At 41.4% G+C, this 18,446-nt stretch overlaps 1 protein-coding gene across 1 annotated transcript in view; it reads right to left on the bottom strand.

Moving 5' to 3' along the window:
* Window positions 1-18,446, bottom strand: part of mtrex (Mtr4 exosome RNA helicase) — a 119,316-nt gene that overhangs the window by 90,430 nt on the left and 10,440 nt on the right. Inside the window, exons 2-4 of the mRNA XM_063042929.1 lie at window positions 10,119-10,259; window positions 8,743-8,809; window positions 7,437-7,499 (exon numbers count right to left, since the gene is read on the bottom strand). Of these exons, the coding sequence (XP_062898999.1) occupies window positions 7,437-7,499; window positions 8,743-8,809; window positions 10,119-10,259 (271 nt within the window). The remainder of the gene's footprint in view (window positions 1-7,436; window positions 7,500-8,742; window positions 8,810-10,118; window positions 10,260-18,446) is intronic.

Raw genomic sequence — 18,446 nt, 5'->3', positions numbered from 1 at the left:
AAAATGAACACAATCGAACATCCATTACAGGCCCTTTGGCCCACAATGTTGTGCTGACCACGTAACGTACGAAACTGCCTAGCATTTCCCTACTGCATAGCCCTCTATTTTTCTAAGTTCCATGTACTCATCTAAGAGTCTCTTAAAAGACTCTATTGTATCCGCCTTGACTACTGTCGCTGGCAGTGGATTCCATGCATCCACCACTCACTGTGTGAAAAACTTCCCTCTGACACCACACCCCCCCCACCCTGTACCTACTTCCAAGCACCTTAAAACTATGCCCCTTCGTGTTAGCCATTTCAGCCCTGGGAAAAAGCTTCTGGCTATCCACACGATCAATGCCTGTCACCACCTTATACACCTCTATCAGGTCACCTCTCATCCTCCGTCACTTCAAGGAAAAAAGGCCAAATTCACTCAACCTATTCCCATAATGCATTCTCTCCAATCCAGGCAACATCCTTGTAAATCTCCTCTGCACTCTCTCTATAGTATCCACATCCTTCCTGTAGTGAGGTGACCTGAACTGAACACAGTACTCCAAGTGGGGTTTAACTAAGGTTTTATATAGCTGCAACATTACCTCACAGCTCTTGAACTTAATCCCATGGTTCATGAAGGCCAACACACCATATGCCTTAACAACACTGTCAACCTGCACAGCAGCTTTGAGTGTCCTATGGACACGGACCCCAAGATCTCTCAGATCCTCCACACTGCCAAAAGTCTTAGCATTAATATTATATTCTGTCTTCAAATTTGACCTATCAAATGAACCACTTCACACTTATGTGGGTTGAACTCCATCTGCCACTTCTCAGACCAGTTCTGGATCCTATCGATGACTCGTTGTAACCTCTGACAACCCTCCAGACTATCCACAACACCCCCAACTTTTGTGTCATCAGCAAACTTACTAACCCATTCTTCTACTTCTTCATCCATGTCATTTATAAAAATTACAAAGAGGAGGGGTCCCAGAACAGAACCCTGTGGAACACCACTGGTCATCGACATCCATGTAGAATACGAACCACCTACGACCACCTGTGGGCACGCCAATTCTGGATCTACAAAGCAAGGTCTCCTTGGATTCCATGCCTCCTTACTTTCTGAATGAGCCTTACATGGGGAACCTTAGCAAATGCCTACACTACCTCCACTACTCTACCTTGGTCCTGGACTTATTTTCCATCTGGCATTGTTTGCGTTTTGTTGTTTGATTGTTTGTGGTTTTTGTATTGCTATATTTACGCTCTATTCTTGATTGGTGCGGCTGTAACGAAACCCAATTTCCCTCTGGATCAATAAAGTATATCTATCTATTTATCAATGTGTTTTGTTACATCCTCAAAGAATTCAATCACGTTCGTAAGGCATGACCTACCCTTGACAAAGCCATGCTGACTATCCCTAATCAGATTATGTCTCTCCAAATGCTCATAAATCCTGCCTCTCGGGATCTTCTCCAACAACCTGCCTACTCCTGAAGTAAGACTCATTGGTCTATAATTTCCTGGGTTATCTCTACTCCCTTTCTTGAACAAGGTAACAACATTTGCAACCCTCCAATCCTCTGGTATTTTTCCCGTCCCTATTGATGATGTAAAGGTCATCACCAGAAGCTCAGCAATCTCCTCCCTCGCTTCCCAGAGTAGTCTGGGGTATATCTTATCTGGACCCTCAGCCTGCGACTTATCTAACTTAATGCTTTTCAAAAGCTCCAGCATATCCCTTCTCAATGTCTATATGCTCAAGCATTTCAGTCCACTGTAATTCATCTGCACAAATGCCCGGGTCCTTTTCCCTGGTGAATATTGAAGCAAAGTATTCATTAAGTACCTTCACTGCCTCCTACAAGTACATGCACACATTTCCACTATCACATCTAATTGGTCCTATTCTCACACGGCTCATCCTCTTACTTTTCACATACTTGTAGAATGCCTTGGGTTTTCCTTAATCCTGCTCGCCTAGGCTTTCTCATGACCCTTCCAACTCTCCTAATTTCATTCTTAAGCTGCTTCCTGGCAATCTTGTAATTTTCTAGAGCTCTAACAGTACCTAGTTCCTTGAACCTTACGTAAGCTTTTCTTTTCTTCTTAAGTAGATTTTCTACATCCTTTGTACACCATGGTTCTTTTACCCTACCATCCTTTCCCTGCCTCAATGGAACATATCTCTGCAGAATGCCATGCAAATGTTCCCTAAACATTTGCCACATTTCTGCCATGCATTTCCCCGAGAACATCTGCCCCCAATTTATGTTCCCAAGTGCCTGCCTAATAGCATCATATTTCCTCAACCCCAATTAAATGCTTTCCCAAAATGTCTGCTCCTATTCCTCTCCAGTGCTATGGTAAAGGAGATAAGAGTTGTGATCACTACTTCCAAAATGCTCTCCCACCTAGAGATGTGACACCTGACCAGGTTCATTTCCCAATACCAGATCAAGTACAGTCTCTCCTCTAGTTGACTTATCTACATATTGCGTCAGGAAAGCTTCCTGAACACACTTAAACTCTGCCCCATCCAAACCACTTGCTCTAAGGAGATGCCAATCAAAACTAGGAAAGTTAAAATCATACATCACAACAACCCTATTATTGTTACACCGTTCCAGAATCTGCCTTCTTATCTGCTCCTTGATGCCTCTGTTACTATCCCCCAGTAGAGTTATTGTCCCTGATCCTGTTTCTGACTTCTTCCCACACTGACTCAGTGGACAATCCCTCCATGACTTTCTCCTTTTCTGCAGCCGTGACACTATCCCTGATTAGCAGTGCCACTACCCCACCTCTTTTTCCCCCTCCCTGTCCTTTTTGAAACATCTAAAGCCTGGCACACTCAGCAGCCATTCCTGCCCCTGAGACATCCAAGTCTCTGTAATGGCCACAACGTCATAGTTCCACGTATTGATCCATACTCTAAGTTCACCTGCCTTATTTATGATACTCCTCGCATTAAAATAGACACCTCTCAAATCATCTGGTTGAGTGCATCTTTGCTCTACCATCTGCTTATCCTTCCTCACAAGCCCCCTACAAGCTGTCTCTACTTGTGTGCCAACCACCCCATCCTCTGCCCCTTCACTTTGGCTCCCACCCCCCTGCAAATTTAGTTTAAACCCTCCTCAATAAATTAGCAACCCCCTTCCCAGGATATTGGGTCCCCTCCAGTTCAGGTGCAACCAGTCCCACTTGTCACCACTTCCCCAGAAAAGGTTCCAATGATCCAAGAACTTGAAACCCACCCCTGCATCATCTCCTCAGCCACTCATTCATCTACGCTATCTTCCTGTTCTGACCTTCCCTAGCTTATTGCATCGGGAGTAATCTGGAGATGACCACCTTGGGGTCCTGTTCTTCAGCCTCCTTCCTAACTCCCTAAAAGTTACTGCACAGGACCTCTGCCCCTCTCCTGCCTACGTCACTGTTACCAACATACACCAGGACCTATGGCTGCTCACCTTCCCGTCAAGAATATTCTGCAACCGCTCAGACATCATGGACCCTAACACCTGGGAGGCAACACATTATCCTGGTGTCTCTTTTGCTGCCGCAGAATCTCCTATCTGTCCCCCTAACTATTGAGTTGCCTATGACTATTGCTCTGCCTGACTTCACCCTACCCTTCTGAGGCTCAGAGCCAACCACAGTGCTACTGGTCTGGCTGCTGATGCCTTGCCCAGATAGGTCATCCCCTCAGCAGTATACCTGTTGCTAAGGAGAATGGCCACAGGGGGACCCTGCACTGACTTCTTTCTCCCTTTACCTCTCTCGGTGTTCACCTATCTACTCCCTGAATTCTGCATTCTGGGTGTAACCACCTGCTCAAAAGTCTTATCTATCAATTGCTTTGCCTCCTGAATGATCCTTAGTTCATTCAACTCCAGCTCTTTAATGCAGTCTTTCAGGAGCTGGAGTTGGCTGCACTTCCCGCAGGTGTAGTTATCAGGGAGACCATCAGGTTCCATGACATCCTACAGGAGGAGCATTCCACTGTCAAATCTGCCATCCTGCCTGCTCTGTACTATGGGCAAGTAAGACCAAATCAGCAAGATTCCAAAAAAAATTGTTTTTTTTTCTTGAGCCCTGTTTGCAATAAGATTTCATTAACCAAAATTCCAAATCTGCCAGACTTATGCAACAGATCATTCAACCTCAACCACAAAACACATCTGGAATGAATTAAGCTTTCAAAATCTTTTGTCTTGTTTTGAAGAAACATTGCACTTGATATCTGCCTGCCCAGAAAAGTGGCTATGCCAAAGAACATGGAACTTTCTGCAGGCCCTGTAGGAAGTTCTGAATTTAAAGCATTTTTTGATACTATGCAGCTAACTACTACCTGCCAACATTCTAACAAATAGCGTAGAGAGATCGTATATAATTAATTTTTATTATTTAATTTCAAATTATGAACAAAGGAGCATAAATTAGTTCTACTTGTGTTAAGCAATATACATTACAACCATCCTGAAGTAAATAATATCCTTTTAAATCAATTTTCTTTGGTTACATTTATAAATCATGGCCCAATGGCACTCAGCCATTGCAAACTTTGCATTCAGGAATGTGCAGATGAATAACAAACATTTGGAAGGGAAAACTTCAAAACCAATTCAATTTTCCGAGAACGCTGATGATCGTCCAAAGTGAAAACTCCAGATAAATTCTTATTTAATCAAGTTTCAATTAAATCATGTTCAATTACTAATTACATAATTAAAAAAACCGTGGTCTCTGGGCACTGGGGATAATATGACAGTAGCTAACAAAAATCTGAAATTAAGTTGCATGTGGCAATTACAGGGACTTACAGAATAATCACCAACCCCATCATTTCAAACAAGCAAATGTGAAAAGTGAAATGCAAAAATACATTTAAAAATATGAATTTAAATAAATGTGATAAACAATTAGCACAATTTTGGCTGAGAACACAAGGTGGCATGAGTAAAATTGGTGGTGCACTGGACAGTGAAGAAGGCTGTCTAACATTACAAGATCCAAATCAACTGAGAAAGCAAAGTTAAGCATTTTGGGCACCAGTTAAAGGTGAAAGAAGAAAGATTTAAAGAGGAGCAGAATGGCAGTTTTCTCCATAATGTGGTGGATATACAAAACAAACTGCTAGAGGAATTGGCAAAGTGAGGTACAATTACAACACTGAAAAGCGATTTGGACAGATACATGGACAGGAAAGATTTAGAGGTATGAAAAATTTAAAGGGATATGGGCCAAACATAGGCATGTGGGACTCGCTCAAGTAGGCACCTTGGTCAACATGAATGAGTTGTACTGAAAAGCCTATTTCTGTGCTGCATAACTGATTTTATAACTGTGTCTCTTCTGCAGACCCAGTTGCAAAATCACAGAAGAGGTACAGTGCACTATAATTGACTGCAATCACTCAATCTACATCTCTCGTAATCAAGTAGGTTAATGTAAATGACTAAAGAGAAACAAGTCAATAAAAAGCAGCTGGAATAAATAAAAATCAAACTATGTATGCATGAAAAAGTGCAGAGAAAATCAGAGTTTCAAAATGTTATATATTAATATACAATACATGCACTTTAACTGCCAAGACTATTGCACCAGTCAAGAGAAAATGCAGGCTTTGCAGAAGGCAGTGGGATAATCATACCAGATGTAGCACTTCAAAGCAATATATTCATTCATTATGTTTATATATCAGAATGTGTAAGTAGTAAATAGGACAGAATCCAACAAAATAATCAATGGCAACTGATAGTGGGATTTAAGTTAAGCTGGTGAAATGACAAATGACAATAGAATGTGACATCTACTTTGGTCCCTGCAATGTCAAAAATGCATAGAAATTGACATATTTATTGAAAATAAGATGAACAAAATATTAAGGAAAAGAACTTATTCCATAATGATTCAATTGTACAACAGTCATTGTTTTGCGTAATGACTGTTACCCTGAAGGAAATGCACTAGCATACCACCATCCTGTGGCCAATACCAAATATTGCAATCAGAGTTGACAAGGCACTGGAACACTATGCTCAGTGCCTTTCAGGGCAGGAAAACCATTACAAAGTCAATGCCATTCAGGACAAAATTCCAGAGCAACATATACTGGAGGAAATGCTGGAGGAACTCAACAGCAATTATGGAGGAAAATGTTGATGTGTTAGGCCAAGATCATTTGCTTGGACTAGAAAGGGATAGAAAGGGCCAGAATAAAAAGGTAGGGGAGAAACACAAGCTGGTAGAAAATGGGGAGTCCAGGTGAGGGGGAATGTAGGTTGGTGAGGGAGGTGGGAGTGAAGTGAAAGTTAAGAATGTGATAAGTTAAGAGGTGATATAGGTGGAAGAGCTATTTCCAATTAGTCACTGAAATACCAGGTTTCTCATTAGTTTTTGAAATAGTTAACAACCCAAATTTAAACTCAAATCTAGATTATTTTCAAGTCTATTCACACATTTTTTTAGGTTTATTGGATGATTTCATCAAACATGTCCTACTTTGACCTCTACTGCAAGGCTAGTTAATATACTGAAGACAAAGGTAAACAATTTTACTGTAAGTTAAATATGTGTAGCTTAATCACAAGACAGAATAGTAGCAGCATAGTGGATTTTGTTAGAATGAACTTTAGCTTATTAATGGGTGTAAAATTCTAAAGCACGAAATATTAAGAGAAGCTTAAAAGCCCAAGTTAAGAGCTAAAAATGTAACTGTTCTGTTTGACAAGTTAATGGTACAAGCATTGATATTTCCATTAAATAAGGATCTTTGGTTCTATAATTACCAAAGATGATGCAGAACTGAGACCAAGTGTATATGTCTTTTTATTTACTACACAGTGGCCACAGACGTAATCAATTGAAAAGACATTTAACAAAGAGGTGTATCATAGCTACATTGATTGAGACAAGGGTTATGAGCAATTGCTCGAGAATAACAGTCTGAAAGGAAGAATTGTGAATGATCACAGCAATGACCAAACTGCCAAGAGGTATGGACTTCAATGATTAATGAGTGACCTTTCTTTGAAAATGGAGGGATAAAGCTTAGCAGGTAGAAGAAAGATTCACAGAGATAAAGTCAGCATGTAAGACAGAAACAAGAGCAGGCTGAAAACGACATCACCTGTGCCGAGATCTATTTGAAAGTATTGCCTGACTATTTTGTACAAAATAATCTTTCAATATATTACCAAAACAACAGGAATTCTGCAGATGCTGGAAATTCGAGCAACACACATAAAAGTTGCTGGTGAACGCAGCAACTTTTATGTGTGTTGTTTCAATATATTACAATAGCTACTGGCCACTGCTCATTTGGTCAAGTCCAAGAAGCTTTCTAGCCTGATAGCTTTCAGCCTGGAGCTTTAACAGCTCCACAAAAATCAGCAAACAGTTATCTATCTCGAAAGTTCAAACCAACAGTACCTTTGCTGCTTTTCCGACACGAGGTTTTAGTTGTTGATATTCATCGTGCATTGGAATAGCCACCTGAAAAAAATTACAGTAATAATTCTTTTAGAATTTGAATGATTTAGGCTTACTTCAAAGTTTACATGTAGTAAATAATAAGCAATACACCTTAAAAAAAATATGAAGAGACTCAGAATGAAGACATCTGCCCAGTTTGTTTGATCCAGATATTTACTTACCAATTTAACACAACCCAAAATACTACTTGAGTAATAAAAACACAATTCGTGCACTACCCAATACTTAAAAAGGAATAATAGACAGATGTGCAGTTGTCTCAAAAACAACACCATCTAAAGTGCTACTGACTGACCATGTGCTTTCCTTGGTATCTGCTAGGATTCTGCCCTACCACTGTTGTTTACTTACACCTTAAGTCACAGTCCAAAGATCTTCTACGTCACCTGCATCAACAATTACAATCATCTCTAAAAACTGCTCAACTTCACTGAACTGTTCCATTGTCCGCAGAGATCCTACGAATCTCTGTGCATAAGATGATGAGAGACACTGATCGTGTGGATAGTCAGAGGCTTTTTCCCAGGGCTGAAATGGCTAGCAGGAGAGGGCACAGTTTTAAGGTGCTTGTACAGAGGAGATGTCAGGGGTAAGTTTTTTTATGCAGAGAGTGGTGAGTGCATGGAATGGGCTGCTGGCAACGGTGGTGGAAATTGATATGACAGGGTCTTTTAAGAGACTCCTTGGTAGGTACACCAAGCTTAGAAAAATAGAGGGCTATGGGTAACCCTAGGTAATTTCTAAGGTAAGGATATGTTCGGCACAGCTTTGTGGGCTGAAGGGCCTGTATTGTGCTGTAGGTTTTCTATGTTTCTATGAATTTCCCTCTCCCTATTCCCCTAATATTACTCTAGCATTTTTGCATCTATTCTCTCAATGCAAGTTCAAAACAAACTCAATAGGCTGAACACTTATTTATGTTTCAGTCATTAAAAAGATCCCCATAGACCTTTTTAAATAAACTGTATTATTAACTAAGGTAGAAAACAAAGGAGCAAAGCTATTCAAATTTTCCCATGATCTACTGTAATGCAATCCAGTTTGGACTCAACAGTGCTACAAAGAAGGCTGTACAGAGATGATGTGTGTAACTTGCAATTCAGCAAGTCAATTTTAATTAGGCACATAAGAGAACCACCCATACAATTTTCAGAGATTTGACATTAATAATGACTTTTTTAAAAAGTATATTTCATCATAAAGTTCAGAATGATGGAAAAAAATGTTGCTGTAAGGCACTTACCTCATGAGTACATCCCTCTACTGTTTCAACTTGTTCCACTTTCACCTTGGGCATCAAGTCTGCAAGGCTAAATAATCAAATTCAATTAGCACTCAGTGCTTGTTGTAACATATAAAACATATCAGTACCATGATGAATCAATCATCAGTAAATCCTTGGTTATATACAGTAAATTTACAACACAGCATTAATAATTTCATTATATCTACTTATAAGTTTTGGGAATGAATGACCAATTTTTCTGCTTTTGAAGGAAGTCTGTCAAAAGAGACTTAACTGGACTGAATGAATTTATCGTGTACTGTAGAGAGATTCCCCTTCTACCTGTATTCTAAACTCTCACTAAACAAAACAAGGTTAAACAAACTTGGACAAACCATTTCCCTCATCTCATGCCCGTGAACAGGCTTGTTAGTGATACCTCAATTTCCGCTCTTAGAAATCAAAACTTTAGAAGTGAAAGGTTCTTGCCAGAGAAATACATGATAAGTTATCTGAAAGCTATTTTTACCTAGTTTCTAACTAGAAGTTTTTGCAAAACATTTTCTCCATTAGACAAAATAGAAAAACACACAGTGCAACATGCATCGCCCAGCCCATGACCTTCCTTCACCCAAATTGCCTGTCTCATCACAGCTGCGTCAGTAATCTGGTACAGTATTGCCTAGATAGTAAGAAGCTGTAACAAACAACCATGAAAAGATGATACCAAAAGTGACATAGTGAGTGATAGTAAGGAACAAAGTTTCAAGGTACAATTTCTTGTTAGGAGAACACATGTGGCAACTTTCATTCAATCCGTACAGGTGTGCAGAGTGCCAGCACAGCAAAGCAGTGTGCAATAAATGAAAGTATATGGAAATCAGAGGGATCTTGCAGTATTATATATTATGTCTAAAGATAGGAAATAAGATGGTCAAGCAAGCTAACAGAATATTTGTCTTTACTGATCAAGGAGGTCGCGACAATATTGCATGAAATATTAGCTGTTACTGCATTATTATGTACATTTTTGGCCACTGCCCAAATGAAGAAATGTTACGGTGCTAGACCATGCTGCCAAGGCTAGACAGTTATTGTCATGCCAAACTTAGGATGGGGATTATTTGGTGGAATGTAGACTGAGGGGAAATCAAATTAAAATTTTCTAGAATTATGGATAGGGTAAACAAAAAAGGACTCATCTAAATTAGAATGATTGAAGCCATTGAATTTCAGTTTTCAAAGAAAAACAATTTAATTACATAATTATCAAGGTTTACTTTTGTGGATTAACTTAATAAATGTTATGTATAATTTTCAAAATATTTTAGCTTGAATGTTTTAACTGCAGATATTTGAAGTTACATTTTAAAAATACTCATTTTTAAAATTACTTAATTTCATCTGTGGATATGGCTTCAAGTTTAGGCTTCTTCCCAAATATTGCATCATCTGGATTATCTGTATCGAGCTCACGCTTATTCTTCACTGAAGGTATTGTACTTGCATCTTGAAGAGTTCCATCAATGCCTTTCCTGTAAAACACAAATTAAAACAGACATAAGTTTTTAAAGTAGCTTGTTTTAATCTTGAGAGAATTATAAATGAATTCCTACGGCATTGGCCACATAATTTTCTTACTGTACAGATGGGAGCAACCATTCTGAATGTTAGCACCTGACAAGCTTGGAAGAAACAAACAAAAAACCTCCATTAATCTCTGGATACAAGAAAACTGACATTGGACACTGATAGCTTAAAATTCCCTCTTAGTGATACTGGCATCACTAAGAAAGCTAGCATTTATTGCCCATTTCCATGTCTCCCATGAAGTTGGTGGTGAATTTTCTTCTTGAACAGTTCCAGTTCTAGTGAAGATACAGTGGCATGAAAAGTTTGGGCACCCCTGGTCAAAATTTCTGTTACTGTGAATAGTTAAGTGAGTAGAAGATGATCTGATCTCCAAAAGTCATAAAGTTCAAGATGAAACATTCTTTTCAACATTTTAAGCAAGATTAGTGTATTATTTTTGTTCTGTACAATTTTAGAGTGGAAAAAAAGGAAAGGAGCACCATGCAAAAGTTAGGGCACCCCAAGAGATTTGAGCTCTCAGACCTTAATTAGCTTGTTAGGACTATGGCTTGTTCACAATCATCGTTAGGGAAGGCCAGGTTATGCAAATTTCAAAGCTTTATAAATATCCTGACTCCTCAAACCTTGTCCCAACAATCAGCAGCCATGGGCTCCTCTAAGCAGCTGCCTAGCACTCTGAAAATTAAAATAATTGATGCCCACAAAGCAGGAGAAGGCTACAAGAAGATAGCAAAGCGTTTTCCGCTAGCCGTTTCCTCAGTTCGTAATGTAATTAAGAAATGGCAGTTAACAGGAACAGTGGAGGTCAAGTTGAGGTCTGGAAGACCAAGAAAACTTTCCGAGAGAACTGCTCGTAGGATTGCTAGAAAGGCAAATCAAAACCCCTGTTTGACTGCAAAAGACCTTCAGGAAGATTTAGCAGACTCTGGAGTGGTGGTGAGTTCTACTGTGCAGCGTCACCTGCACAAATATGACCTTCATGGAAGAGTCAGAAGAAAACCTTTCCTGCGTTCTCACCACAAAATTCAGCGTCAGAAGTTTGCAAAGGAACATTTAAACAAGCCTGATGCATTTTGGAAAAAAGTCCTGTGGACTGATGAAGTTAAAATAGAACTTCTTGACCGCAATGAGCAAAGGGATGTTTGGAGAAAAAAGGGTGTAGAATTTCATGAAGAGAACACCTCTCCAACTGTTAAGCACAGGGAACATTTCACTGGTAGAGGGAAGAATTAATTCAATTAAATACCAGCGAATTCTGGAAGCAAACATCACACCGTCTGTAAAAAAGCTGGAGATGAAAAGAGAATGGCTTCTACAACCGGATGATGATCCTAAACACACCTCAAAATCCACAATGGACTACCTCAAGAAGCGCAAGCTGAAGGTTTTGCCATGGCCCTCACAGTCCCCCGACCTAAATATCATTGAAAATCAGTGGATAGACCACAAAAGAGCAGTTCATGCAAGACGGCCCAAGAATCTCAAAGAACTAGAAGCCTTCTGCAAGGAAGAATGGGCGAAAATCCCCCAAACAAGAATTGAAAGACTCTTAGCTGGCTACAGAAAGCGTTTACAAGCTGTGATACTTGCCAAAGGGGGTGTTACTAAGTACTGACCATACAGGGTGCCCAAACTTTTGCTTTGGTCCCTTTTCCTTTTTTGTTATTTTGAAACTGTAAAAGTTGAAAATAAGAAAAGTAATCTTCCTTAAAATATTAAAGAAATGTGTCATCTTTTAACTTTATGCCTTTTGGAAATCAGGTCACTTAGCTAGGTGTTCTTGTATATCAGTCACTGAAAGCAAGCATGCAGGTACAGCAGGCAGTGAAGAAAGCTAATGGCATGCTGGCCTTCATAACAAGGGGAACTGAGTATAAGAGCAAAGAGGTCCTTCTGCAGCTGTACAGGGCCCTGGTGAGACCACACCTGGAGTACTGTGTGCAGTTTTGGTCTCCAAATTTGAGGAAGGACATTCTTGCTATTGAGGGAGTGCAGCGTAGGTTCACAAGGTTAATTCCCGGGATGGCGGGACTGTCATATGTCAAAAGATTAGAGCGACTGGGCTTGTATACTCTGGAATTTAGAAGGCTGAGAGGAGATCTTATTGAAATATATAAGATTATTAAGGGATTGGACACGCTGCAGGCAGGAAGCATGTTCCCGTTGATGGGTGAGTCCAGAACCAGAGGCCACAGTTTAAGAATAAGGGGTAGGCCATTTAGAACGGAGTTGAGGAAAAACTTTTTCACCCAGTGAGTGGTGGATATATGGAATGCTCTGCCCCAGAAGGCTGTGAAGGCCAAGTCTCTGGATGCTTTCAAGAAAGAGATGGATAGAGCTCTTAAAGATAGCGGAATCAAAGGTTATGGGGATAAGGCAGGAACTGGATACTGATTGTGGATGATCAGCCATGATCACAGTGAATGGTGGTGCTGGCTTGAAGGGCCGAATGGCCTACTCCTGCAACTATTGTCTATTGTCTATTCACAGTAACAGAAATTTTGACCAGGGGTGCCCAAACTTTTGCATTCCACAGTACTTACACAATAATGCTCGACAGAAAATTTCAGGCATTATTCTTCTAGGTCAGAATGGCATGCAATCTGGAGAAGAACCTCCACCTGGTAGTAACCCAGGTGAGTAAATGCAGCACATTTCGTAGATGATACCATGTGCCAGTGGTTCAGGGAATAAACATTTGGCAAAGGGTCGGGAAACAATCAATTCTTGTAAGTGCTCTGTGCTTCTTGAACACTGTCAGAGCAGCTCTAAACCAGCCAATGGAGACTCTTGTTGCAGAATATTCAGACTTTTCTCCTGTTCTGGTAGCTGCAATATTTATGCAGCTGGTCAGTAACTTTCTAGTACCGTAAGTAGTGAAGATGAATACAAATCAAGAGGAGTATGCCATTAGGTCCCTTGAACCTGCTCTTTCATTTGTTAAGAACATGGCTCATCCAAATGTAACCCTATCTTCACATTCTCCCCTTTCTCTGGTAACTTTCAACACCTTGCTTACCAACTGGGTGGCATAGTAGTGTAGTGGTTAGCACAATGTTATACAGTACCAGCGCTCCTGGTTCAATTCACGCTGCTGCCTGTAAGGTGCAAGTATGTTCTCCCCGTGACAGCGTGGGTTTCCTCTGGGTGCTCCAGTTTCCTTCCACAGTCCAAAGACATACTGGTTGGTAGGTTAATTAGTCATTGTAAATTGCCCTGTGATTAGGCTAGGGTTAAATCAGGGGTTGCTGGGCGGGGTGGCTCAATGGGGCAGAAGGGTCTACTCCGTGCTGTATCTCAATAACTAATAAATAAATAAACAAACCTCTGATATCACTGTTCATTGAGGAAGAGAGTTCCAATGGTACACCATTGAAGAAAAAATGTCATGTCACTTCCATCTTATACTTAACCGGTCAGTAGCCCCTAGTTCTAGATTCCCACCGTGATGAAACATCCTCCTCGACATCCACCCCATCAAGAATCCCAGGGGCCTATGTTTCAATCAAGTCCATTCTCATTCTTCTAAGCTCCAGCAGATACAAACTTAACCTGTCAAACTTTTCCTCCTAACACAACCTGCTCATTCCAGATGTTCACCTTGTAAACCTTCTCTGATTGTTTTCACATTAGCATCCTTCCTTAAATAAGGGACTGACTCAAAACAGTCTCACCAATGCGCTATGCTGTATATATGAAGCATAACCTATTCTTGTATTCAGTTCATCTATGAATAAACAACATTGTTAGCTCCCTTAACTACTCGTGAACCTGCATTCTAGCCCTATCTCTCTAATATTCATATTATATTAGTTGTATAGTCATCTCATTTACCTAGTTATCTGAATGCTGCCTGGTTTAGAGAGTACGGATTATGATCAGAGATTAAAGGAGCTCGGGCTTTACTCTTTGGAGAGAAGGAGGATGAGAGGAGACATGATAGAGGTGTACAAGATAACAAGAGGAATAGATAGAGTGGATAGCCAGCGCCTCTTCCCCAGGGCACCACTGCTCAATACAAGAGGACATGGCTTTAAGGTAAGGGGTGGGAAGTTCAAGGAGGATATTAGAGGAAGGTTTTTTACTCAGAGAGTGGTGGTGCGTGGAATGCACTGCCTGAGTCAGTGGTGGAGGCAGATACACTAGTGAAGTTTAAGAGACTACTAGACAGGTATATGGAGGAACTTAAGGTGGGGGCTTATATGGGAGGCGGGGTTTGAGGGTCGGCACAACATTGTGGGCTGAAGGGCCTGTACTGTGCTGTACTATTGTTCTATGTTCATGTTCTATGTTCTATTTGTAAGCACCCTTAAACTCTGACTAACTCTGGGTTTATTTTCTGCCACATACCTGATATGTTCTGATTTTCATTATACCCTCACTGCTCTGACCCATACGCTCCACTTTTTAATGATTTAGCATATTTTACGACCAATTACTTTAATTTATTTTTTCTGCCTTATTTATGTGATTTGCTAGGGGATTGGTTCCAGCATAGTTCACTTGGAATCATACTGGAATGAGCTGCCAGGGAAGGAGTTGGAAGCAGGAACAGTAATAACATTTAAGAGCAACATATGTGGTAACTGAATGAGCAGAGCATTGTGGAATATGGATCTAGCCAGACCAACGGCGGGGGAGCTGCGTGGGTGGCCTTGGTTACAGTGTAGACAGGAACTGATGCCGGCGGTGGGGGGAGCGGGGGGTCCCTGTTTTAGCTGCCCAGGGGAGGAGATGCCGGAAGTGGTGTAGCAGTGGGTAGCCATGCTGGGTTGGAGAGGGCAGCATCTTCCCACTGGTACTACCCTCCATTGTTCCCTCAGTGGAAGACAAGCTGGACTGCGTTCGTTTGCACCAGCATGTGATAAGGACTGCTGCGTGTTCTCGCAGAAACCTGGCTCCAGGACAACATCCCATGCACCATCAATCCAGACGCCATGACACTCAGGGACGTGGGCTACATATTTCTGTGACTGTATCTTTTACTGCTATGGTAATTATATGTGCTGTATTTGACTGTTGGTACTGTGATTTGCACCCTGGCCCCAGAGGAACGCTGTTTCGGTTGGCAGTATTTATGTGAATGGTTGAATGACAATCGAACTTCAACCTGAGCTGTCATTACAACAAATGGGCATGATGGTAGGCACAGACACAGCGGATTTAAGGGCTTGATGCCACACTGTACAATTCTAATCTCCAATGAATGAACATTGTTAGAATATCACAACCAGTCATTTTAAAACTGAGGTGCATGGGAACAGCTTCATTTCAGGGGTTGTGAATCTCTGGACATTATAAAACATAGAAAATCTACAGCACAATACAGGCCCTTCGGCCCACAAAGTTGTGCAAAACCATGCCCCGACCTTAGAAATTACTAGGCTTGGGCCGGCTGGTGGCGCAATGACATCAGCGCCGGACCCGGGAGCGGAGGTTCCCGGGTTCGAAACCAGTCGGGTCCGCTCCCGAGTACACTTTCCATCCGTGCCGGGATGAGTGTCGAGATCACAACTCGACCTCGTAAAATAAGGGGAAAATGCTGTGAAAATGTCTGTGTGGAGAGTGGCGCGCCAGTGTCTCTCTCTCTCTCTCGTTCCGCGCCTTGTAAAAAGCCATGAAAAAGACATCATCACAGATGCATGCACAGACTCGCACGCACGCAGGCGCATGCCAAAAAAAAAATTACTAGGCTTACCTATAGCCCTCTACTTTTCTAAGCTCCATGTACCTATCCAAAAGTCTCTTTAAAGACCCTATCGTATCCGCCTCCACCACCGTTGCCAGCAGCCAATGCCACGCACTCACCAATCTCTGAGTAAAAAACTTAGCCCTGACATCTCCTCTGTACCTACTCCCCAGCACCTTAAACCTGTGTCCTCTTGTGGCAACCATTTCAGCTGTGGGAAAAAGCCTCTGACTATCCACATGTTGAATGCCTCTCATCATCTTATACACTTCTGTCAGGTCACCTCTCATCCTCCGTCGCTCCAAGGAGAAAAGGCCAAGTTCACTCAATCTATTCTCATAAGGCATGCTCCCCAATCCAGGCAACATCCTTGTAAATCTCCTCTGCACCCTTTCTATGGTTTCCACACCCTTCCTGTAGTGAGGCGACCAGAACTGAGCACAGTACTCCAAGTGGGGTCTGACTAGGGTCCTATGTAGCTGCAACATTACCTCTCAGCTCCTAAGTTCAATTCCACGATTGATGAAGGCCAATACACCATGCGCCTTAACCACAGAGTCAACCTGTTCAGCTGCTCTGAGCGTCCTATGGACTCGGACCCCAAGATCCCTCTGATCCTCCACACTGCCAAGGGTCTTACCATTAATACTATATTCTGCCATCATAGTTGACCTACCAAAATAAACCACCTCACACTTATCTGGGTTGAACTCCATCTGCCACTTCTCAGCCCAGTTTTGCATCCTATCAACATCCGGCTGTAACCTCTGACAGCCCTCCAGACTATCCACAACACCTCCAACCTTTGTGTCATCAGTAAACTTACTCACCCATCTCTCCACTTCCTCATCCAGGTCACTTATAAAAATCACAGAGAGCAAGGGTCCCAGAACAGATCCCTGAAGCACACCACTGGTCACCGACCTTCATGCAGAATATGACCCGTCTACAACCACTCTTTGCCCTCTGTGGGCAAGCCAGTTCTGGATCCACAAAGCAAAGTCCCCTTGGATCCCATGCCTCCTTACTTTCTCAATAAGCCTTGTATGGGGTACCTTTTCAAATGCCTTGCTGAAATCCATATACACTACATCTACTGCTCTTCCTTCATCAATGTGTTTAGTCACATCCTCAAAAAATTCAATCAGGCTCGTAAGGCAGGACCTGCCCTTGACAAAGCCATGCTGACTATTCCTAATCATATTATACCTCTCCAAATGTTCATAAATCCTGCCTCTCAGGATCTCCTCCATCAACTTACCAACCACTGAGGTAAGACTCACTGATCTATAATTTCCTGGGCTATCTCTACTCCCTTTTTTGAATAAAGGAACAACATCCACAACCCTCCAGTCCTCCGGAATCTCTCCTGTCCTCATTGATGATGCAAAGATCATCGCCAGAGGCTCAGCAATCTCCTCCCTCGCCTACCACAGTAGCCTGGGGTACACCTCATCCGGTCCCGGCGACTTATCCAACTTGATGCTTTCCAAAAGCTCCAGCACATCCTCTTTCTTAATATCTACATGCTCAAGCTTTTCAATCTGTTGCAAGTCATCACTACAATCACCAAGATCCTTTTCCATAGTGAATACTGAAGTAAAGTATTCATTAAATACCTTTGCTATTTCCTCCAGTTCCATACAAACTTTCCCACTGTCACACTTGATGGGTCCTATTCTTTCTACTCCGAAGGGTTATTAAGGCTAGATCATTAGGAAAATTTAAAGAGAAAGTAGATAACTTTGGAAAGGTCAAGGAATTAAGACAATAGGAAAATGGCATACAAGAGACGCGATTTGGGGCTGACTGGTCACAATTACTTTCAATGGGGGGGGTGTCAGGCTTGAGGGGGCAAGTGACCTACTCCTGCTCCTTGTTTTTTTCTCCTGATGTTTATGTTTTGAACATTTCTGCCACCTGCAAATTTAGAAATTGTACCTTGCAACCCCAAGTCCAGTTTATGAAATGAAAAGTCAAAGCTTCAAAGATAGAAATTCTGAAATATAAACAAAAAATGATGGAAAATCTCACTATTATATTGCAGCAAAGGAAAGAGAAGAAGAATTAATATCTCAAGTGCTTCTCTTTCCACAGATGTTCTTTCTAGCATTTTTGAAATTTATTCTAGATCTAAAATGGCCCTGATATAGATCTCTGGGGAGTATCACTAATCACCTTCCTTCCAACCACCAATCAATACAACCCTCTGTTGACTGTCACTCAGTCAACTTCATATTCACATCAATGTCGAAGTCCTTCAATTTTGCTATTAAACTTGTTATGCAACACTTTAGCAAAGTACACATGTACATTAACTGTATTAACCGTAACAATATCATTTCATTCTGTCACAACTTTCTCTTAAATCAATGCTGTCTTGACTTATTTAATCAAGTTTCCACCAGGTGACTATTGGTTTTGTCCCAGATCAATGTCT

Source organism: Mobula hypostoma, chromosome 3 (genome assembly GCF_963921235.1).
Source record: "Mobula hypostoma chromosome 3, sMobHyp1.1, whole genome shotgun sequence".
NCBI classification, from domain to species: domain Eukaryota; kingdom Metazoa; phylum Chordata; class Chondrichthyes; order Myliobatiformes; family Myliobatidae; genus Mobula; species Mobula hypostoma.
This window is presented reverse-complemented; position numbering and strand designations above follow the sequence as displayed.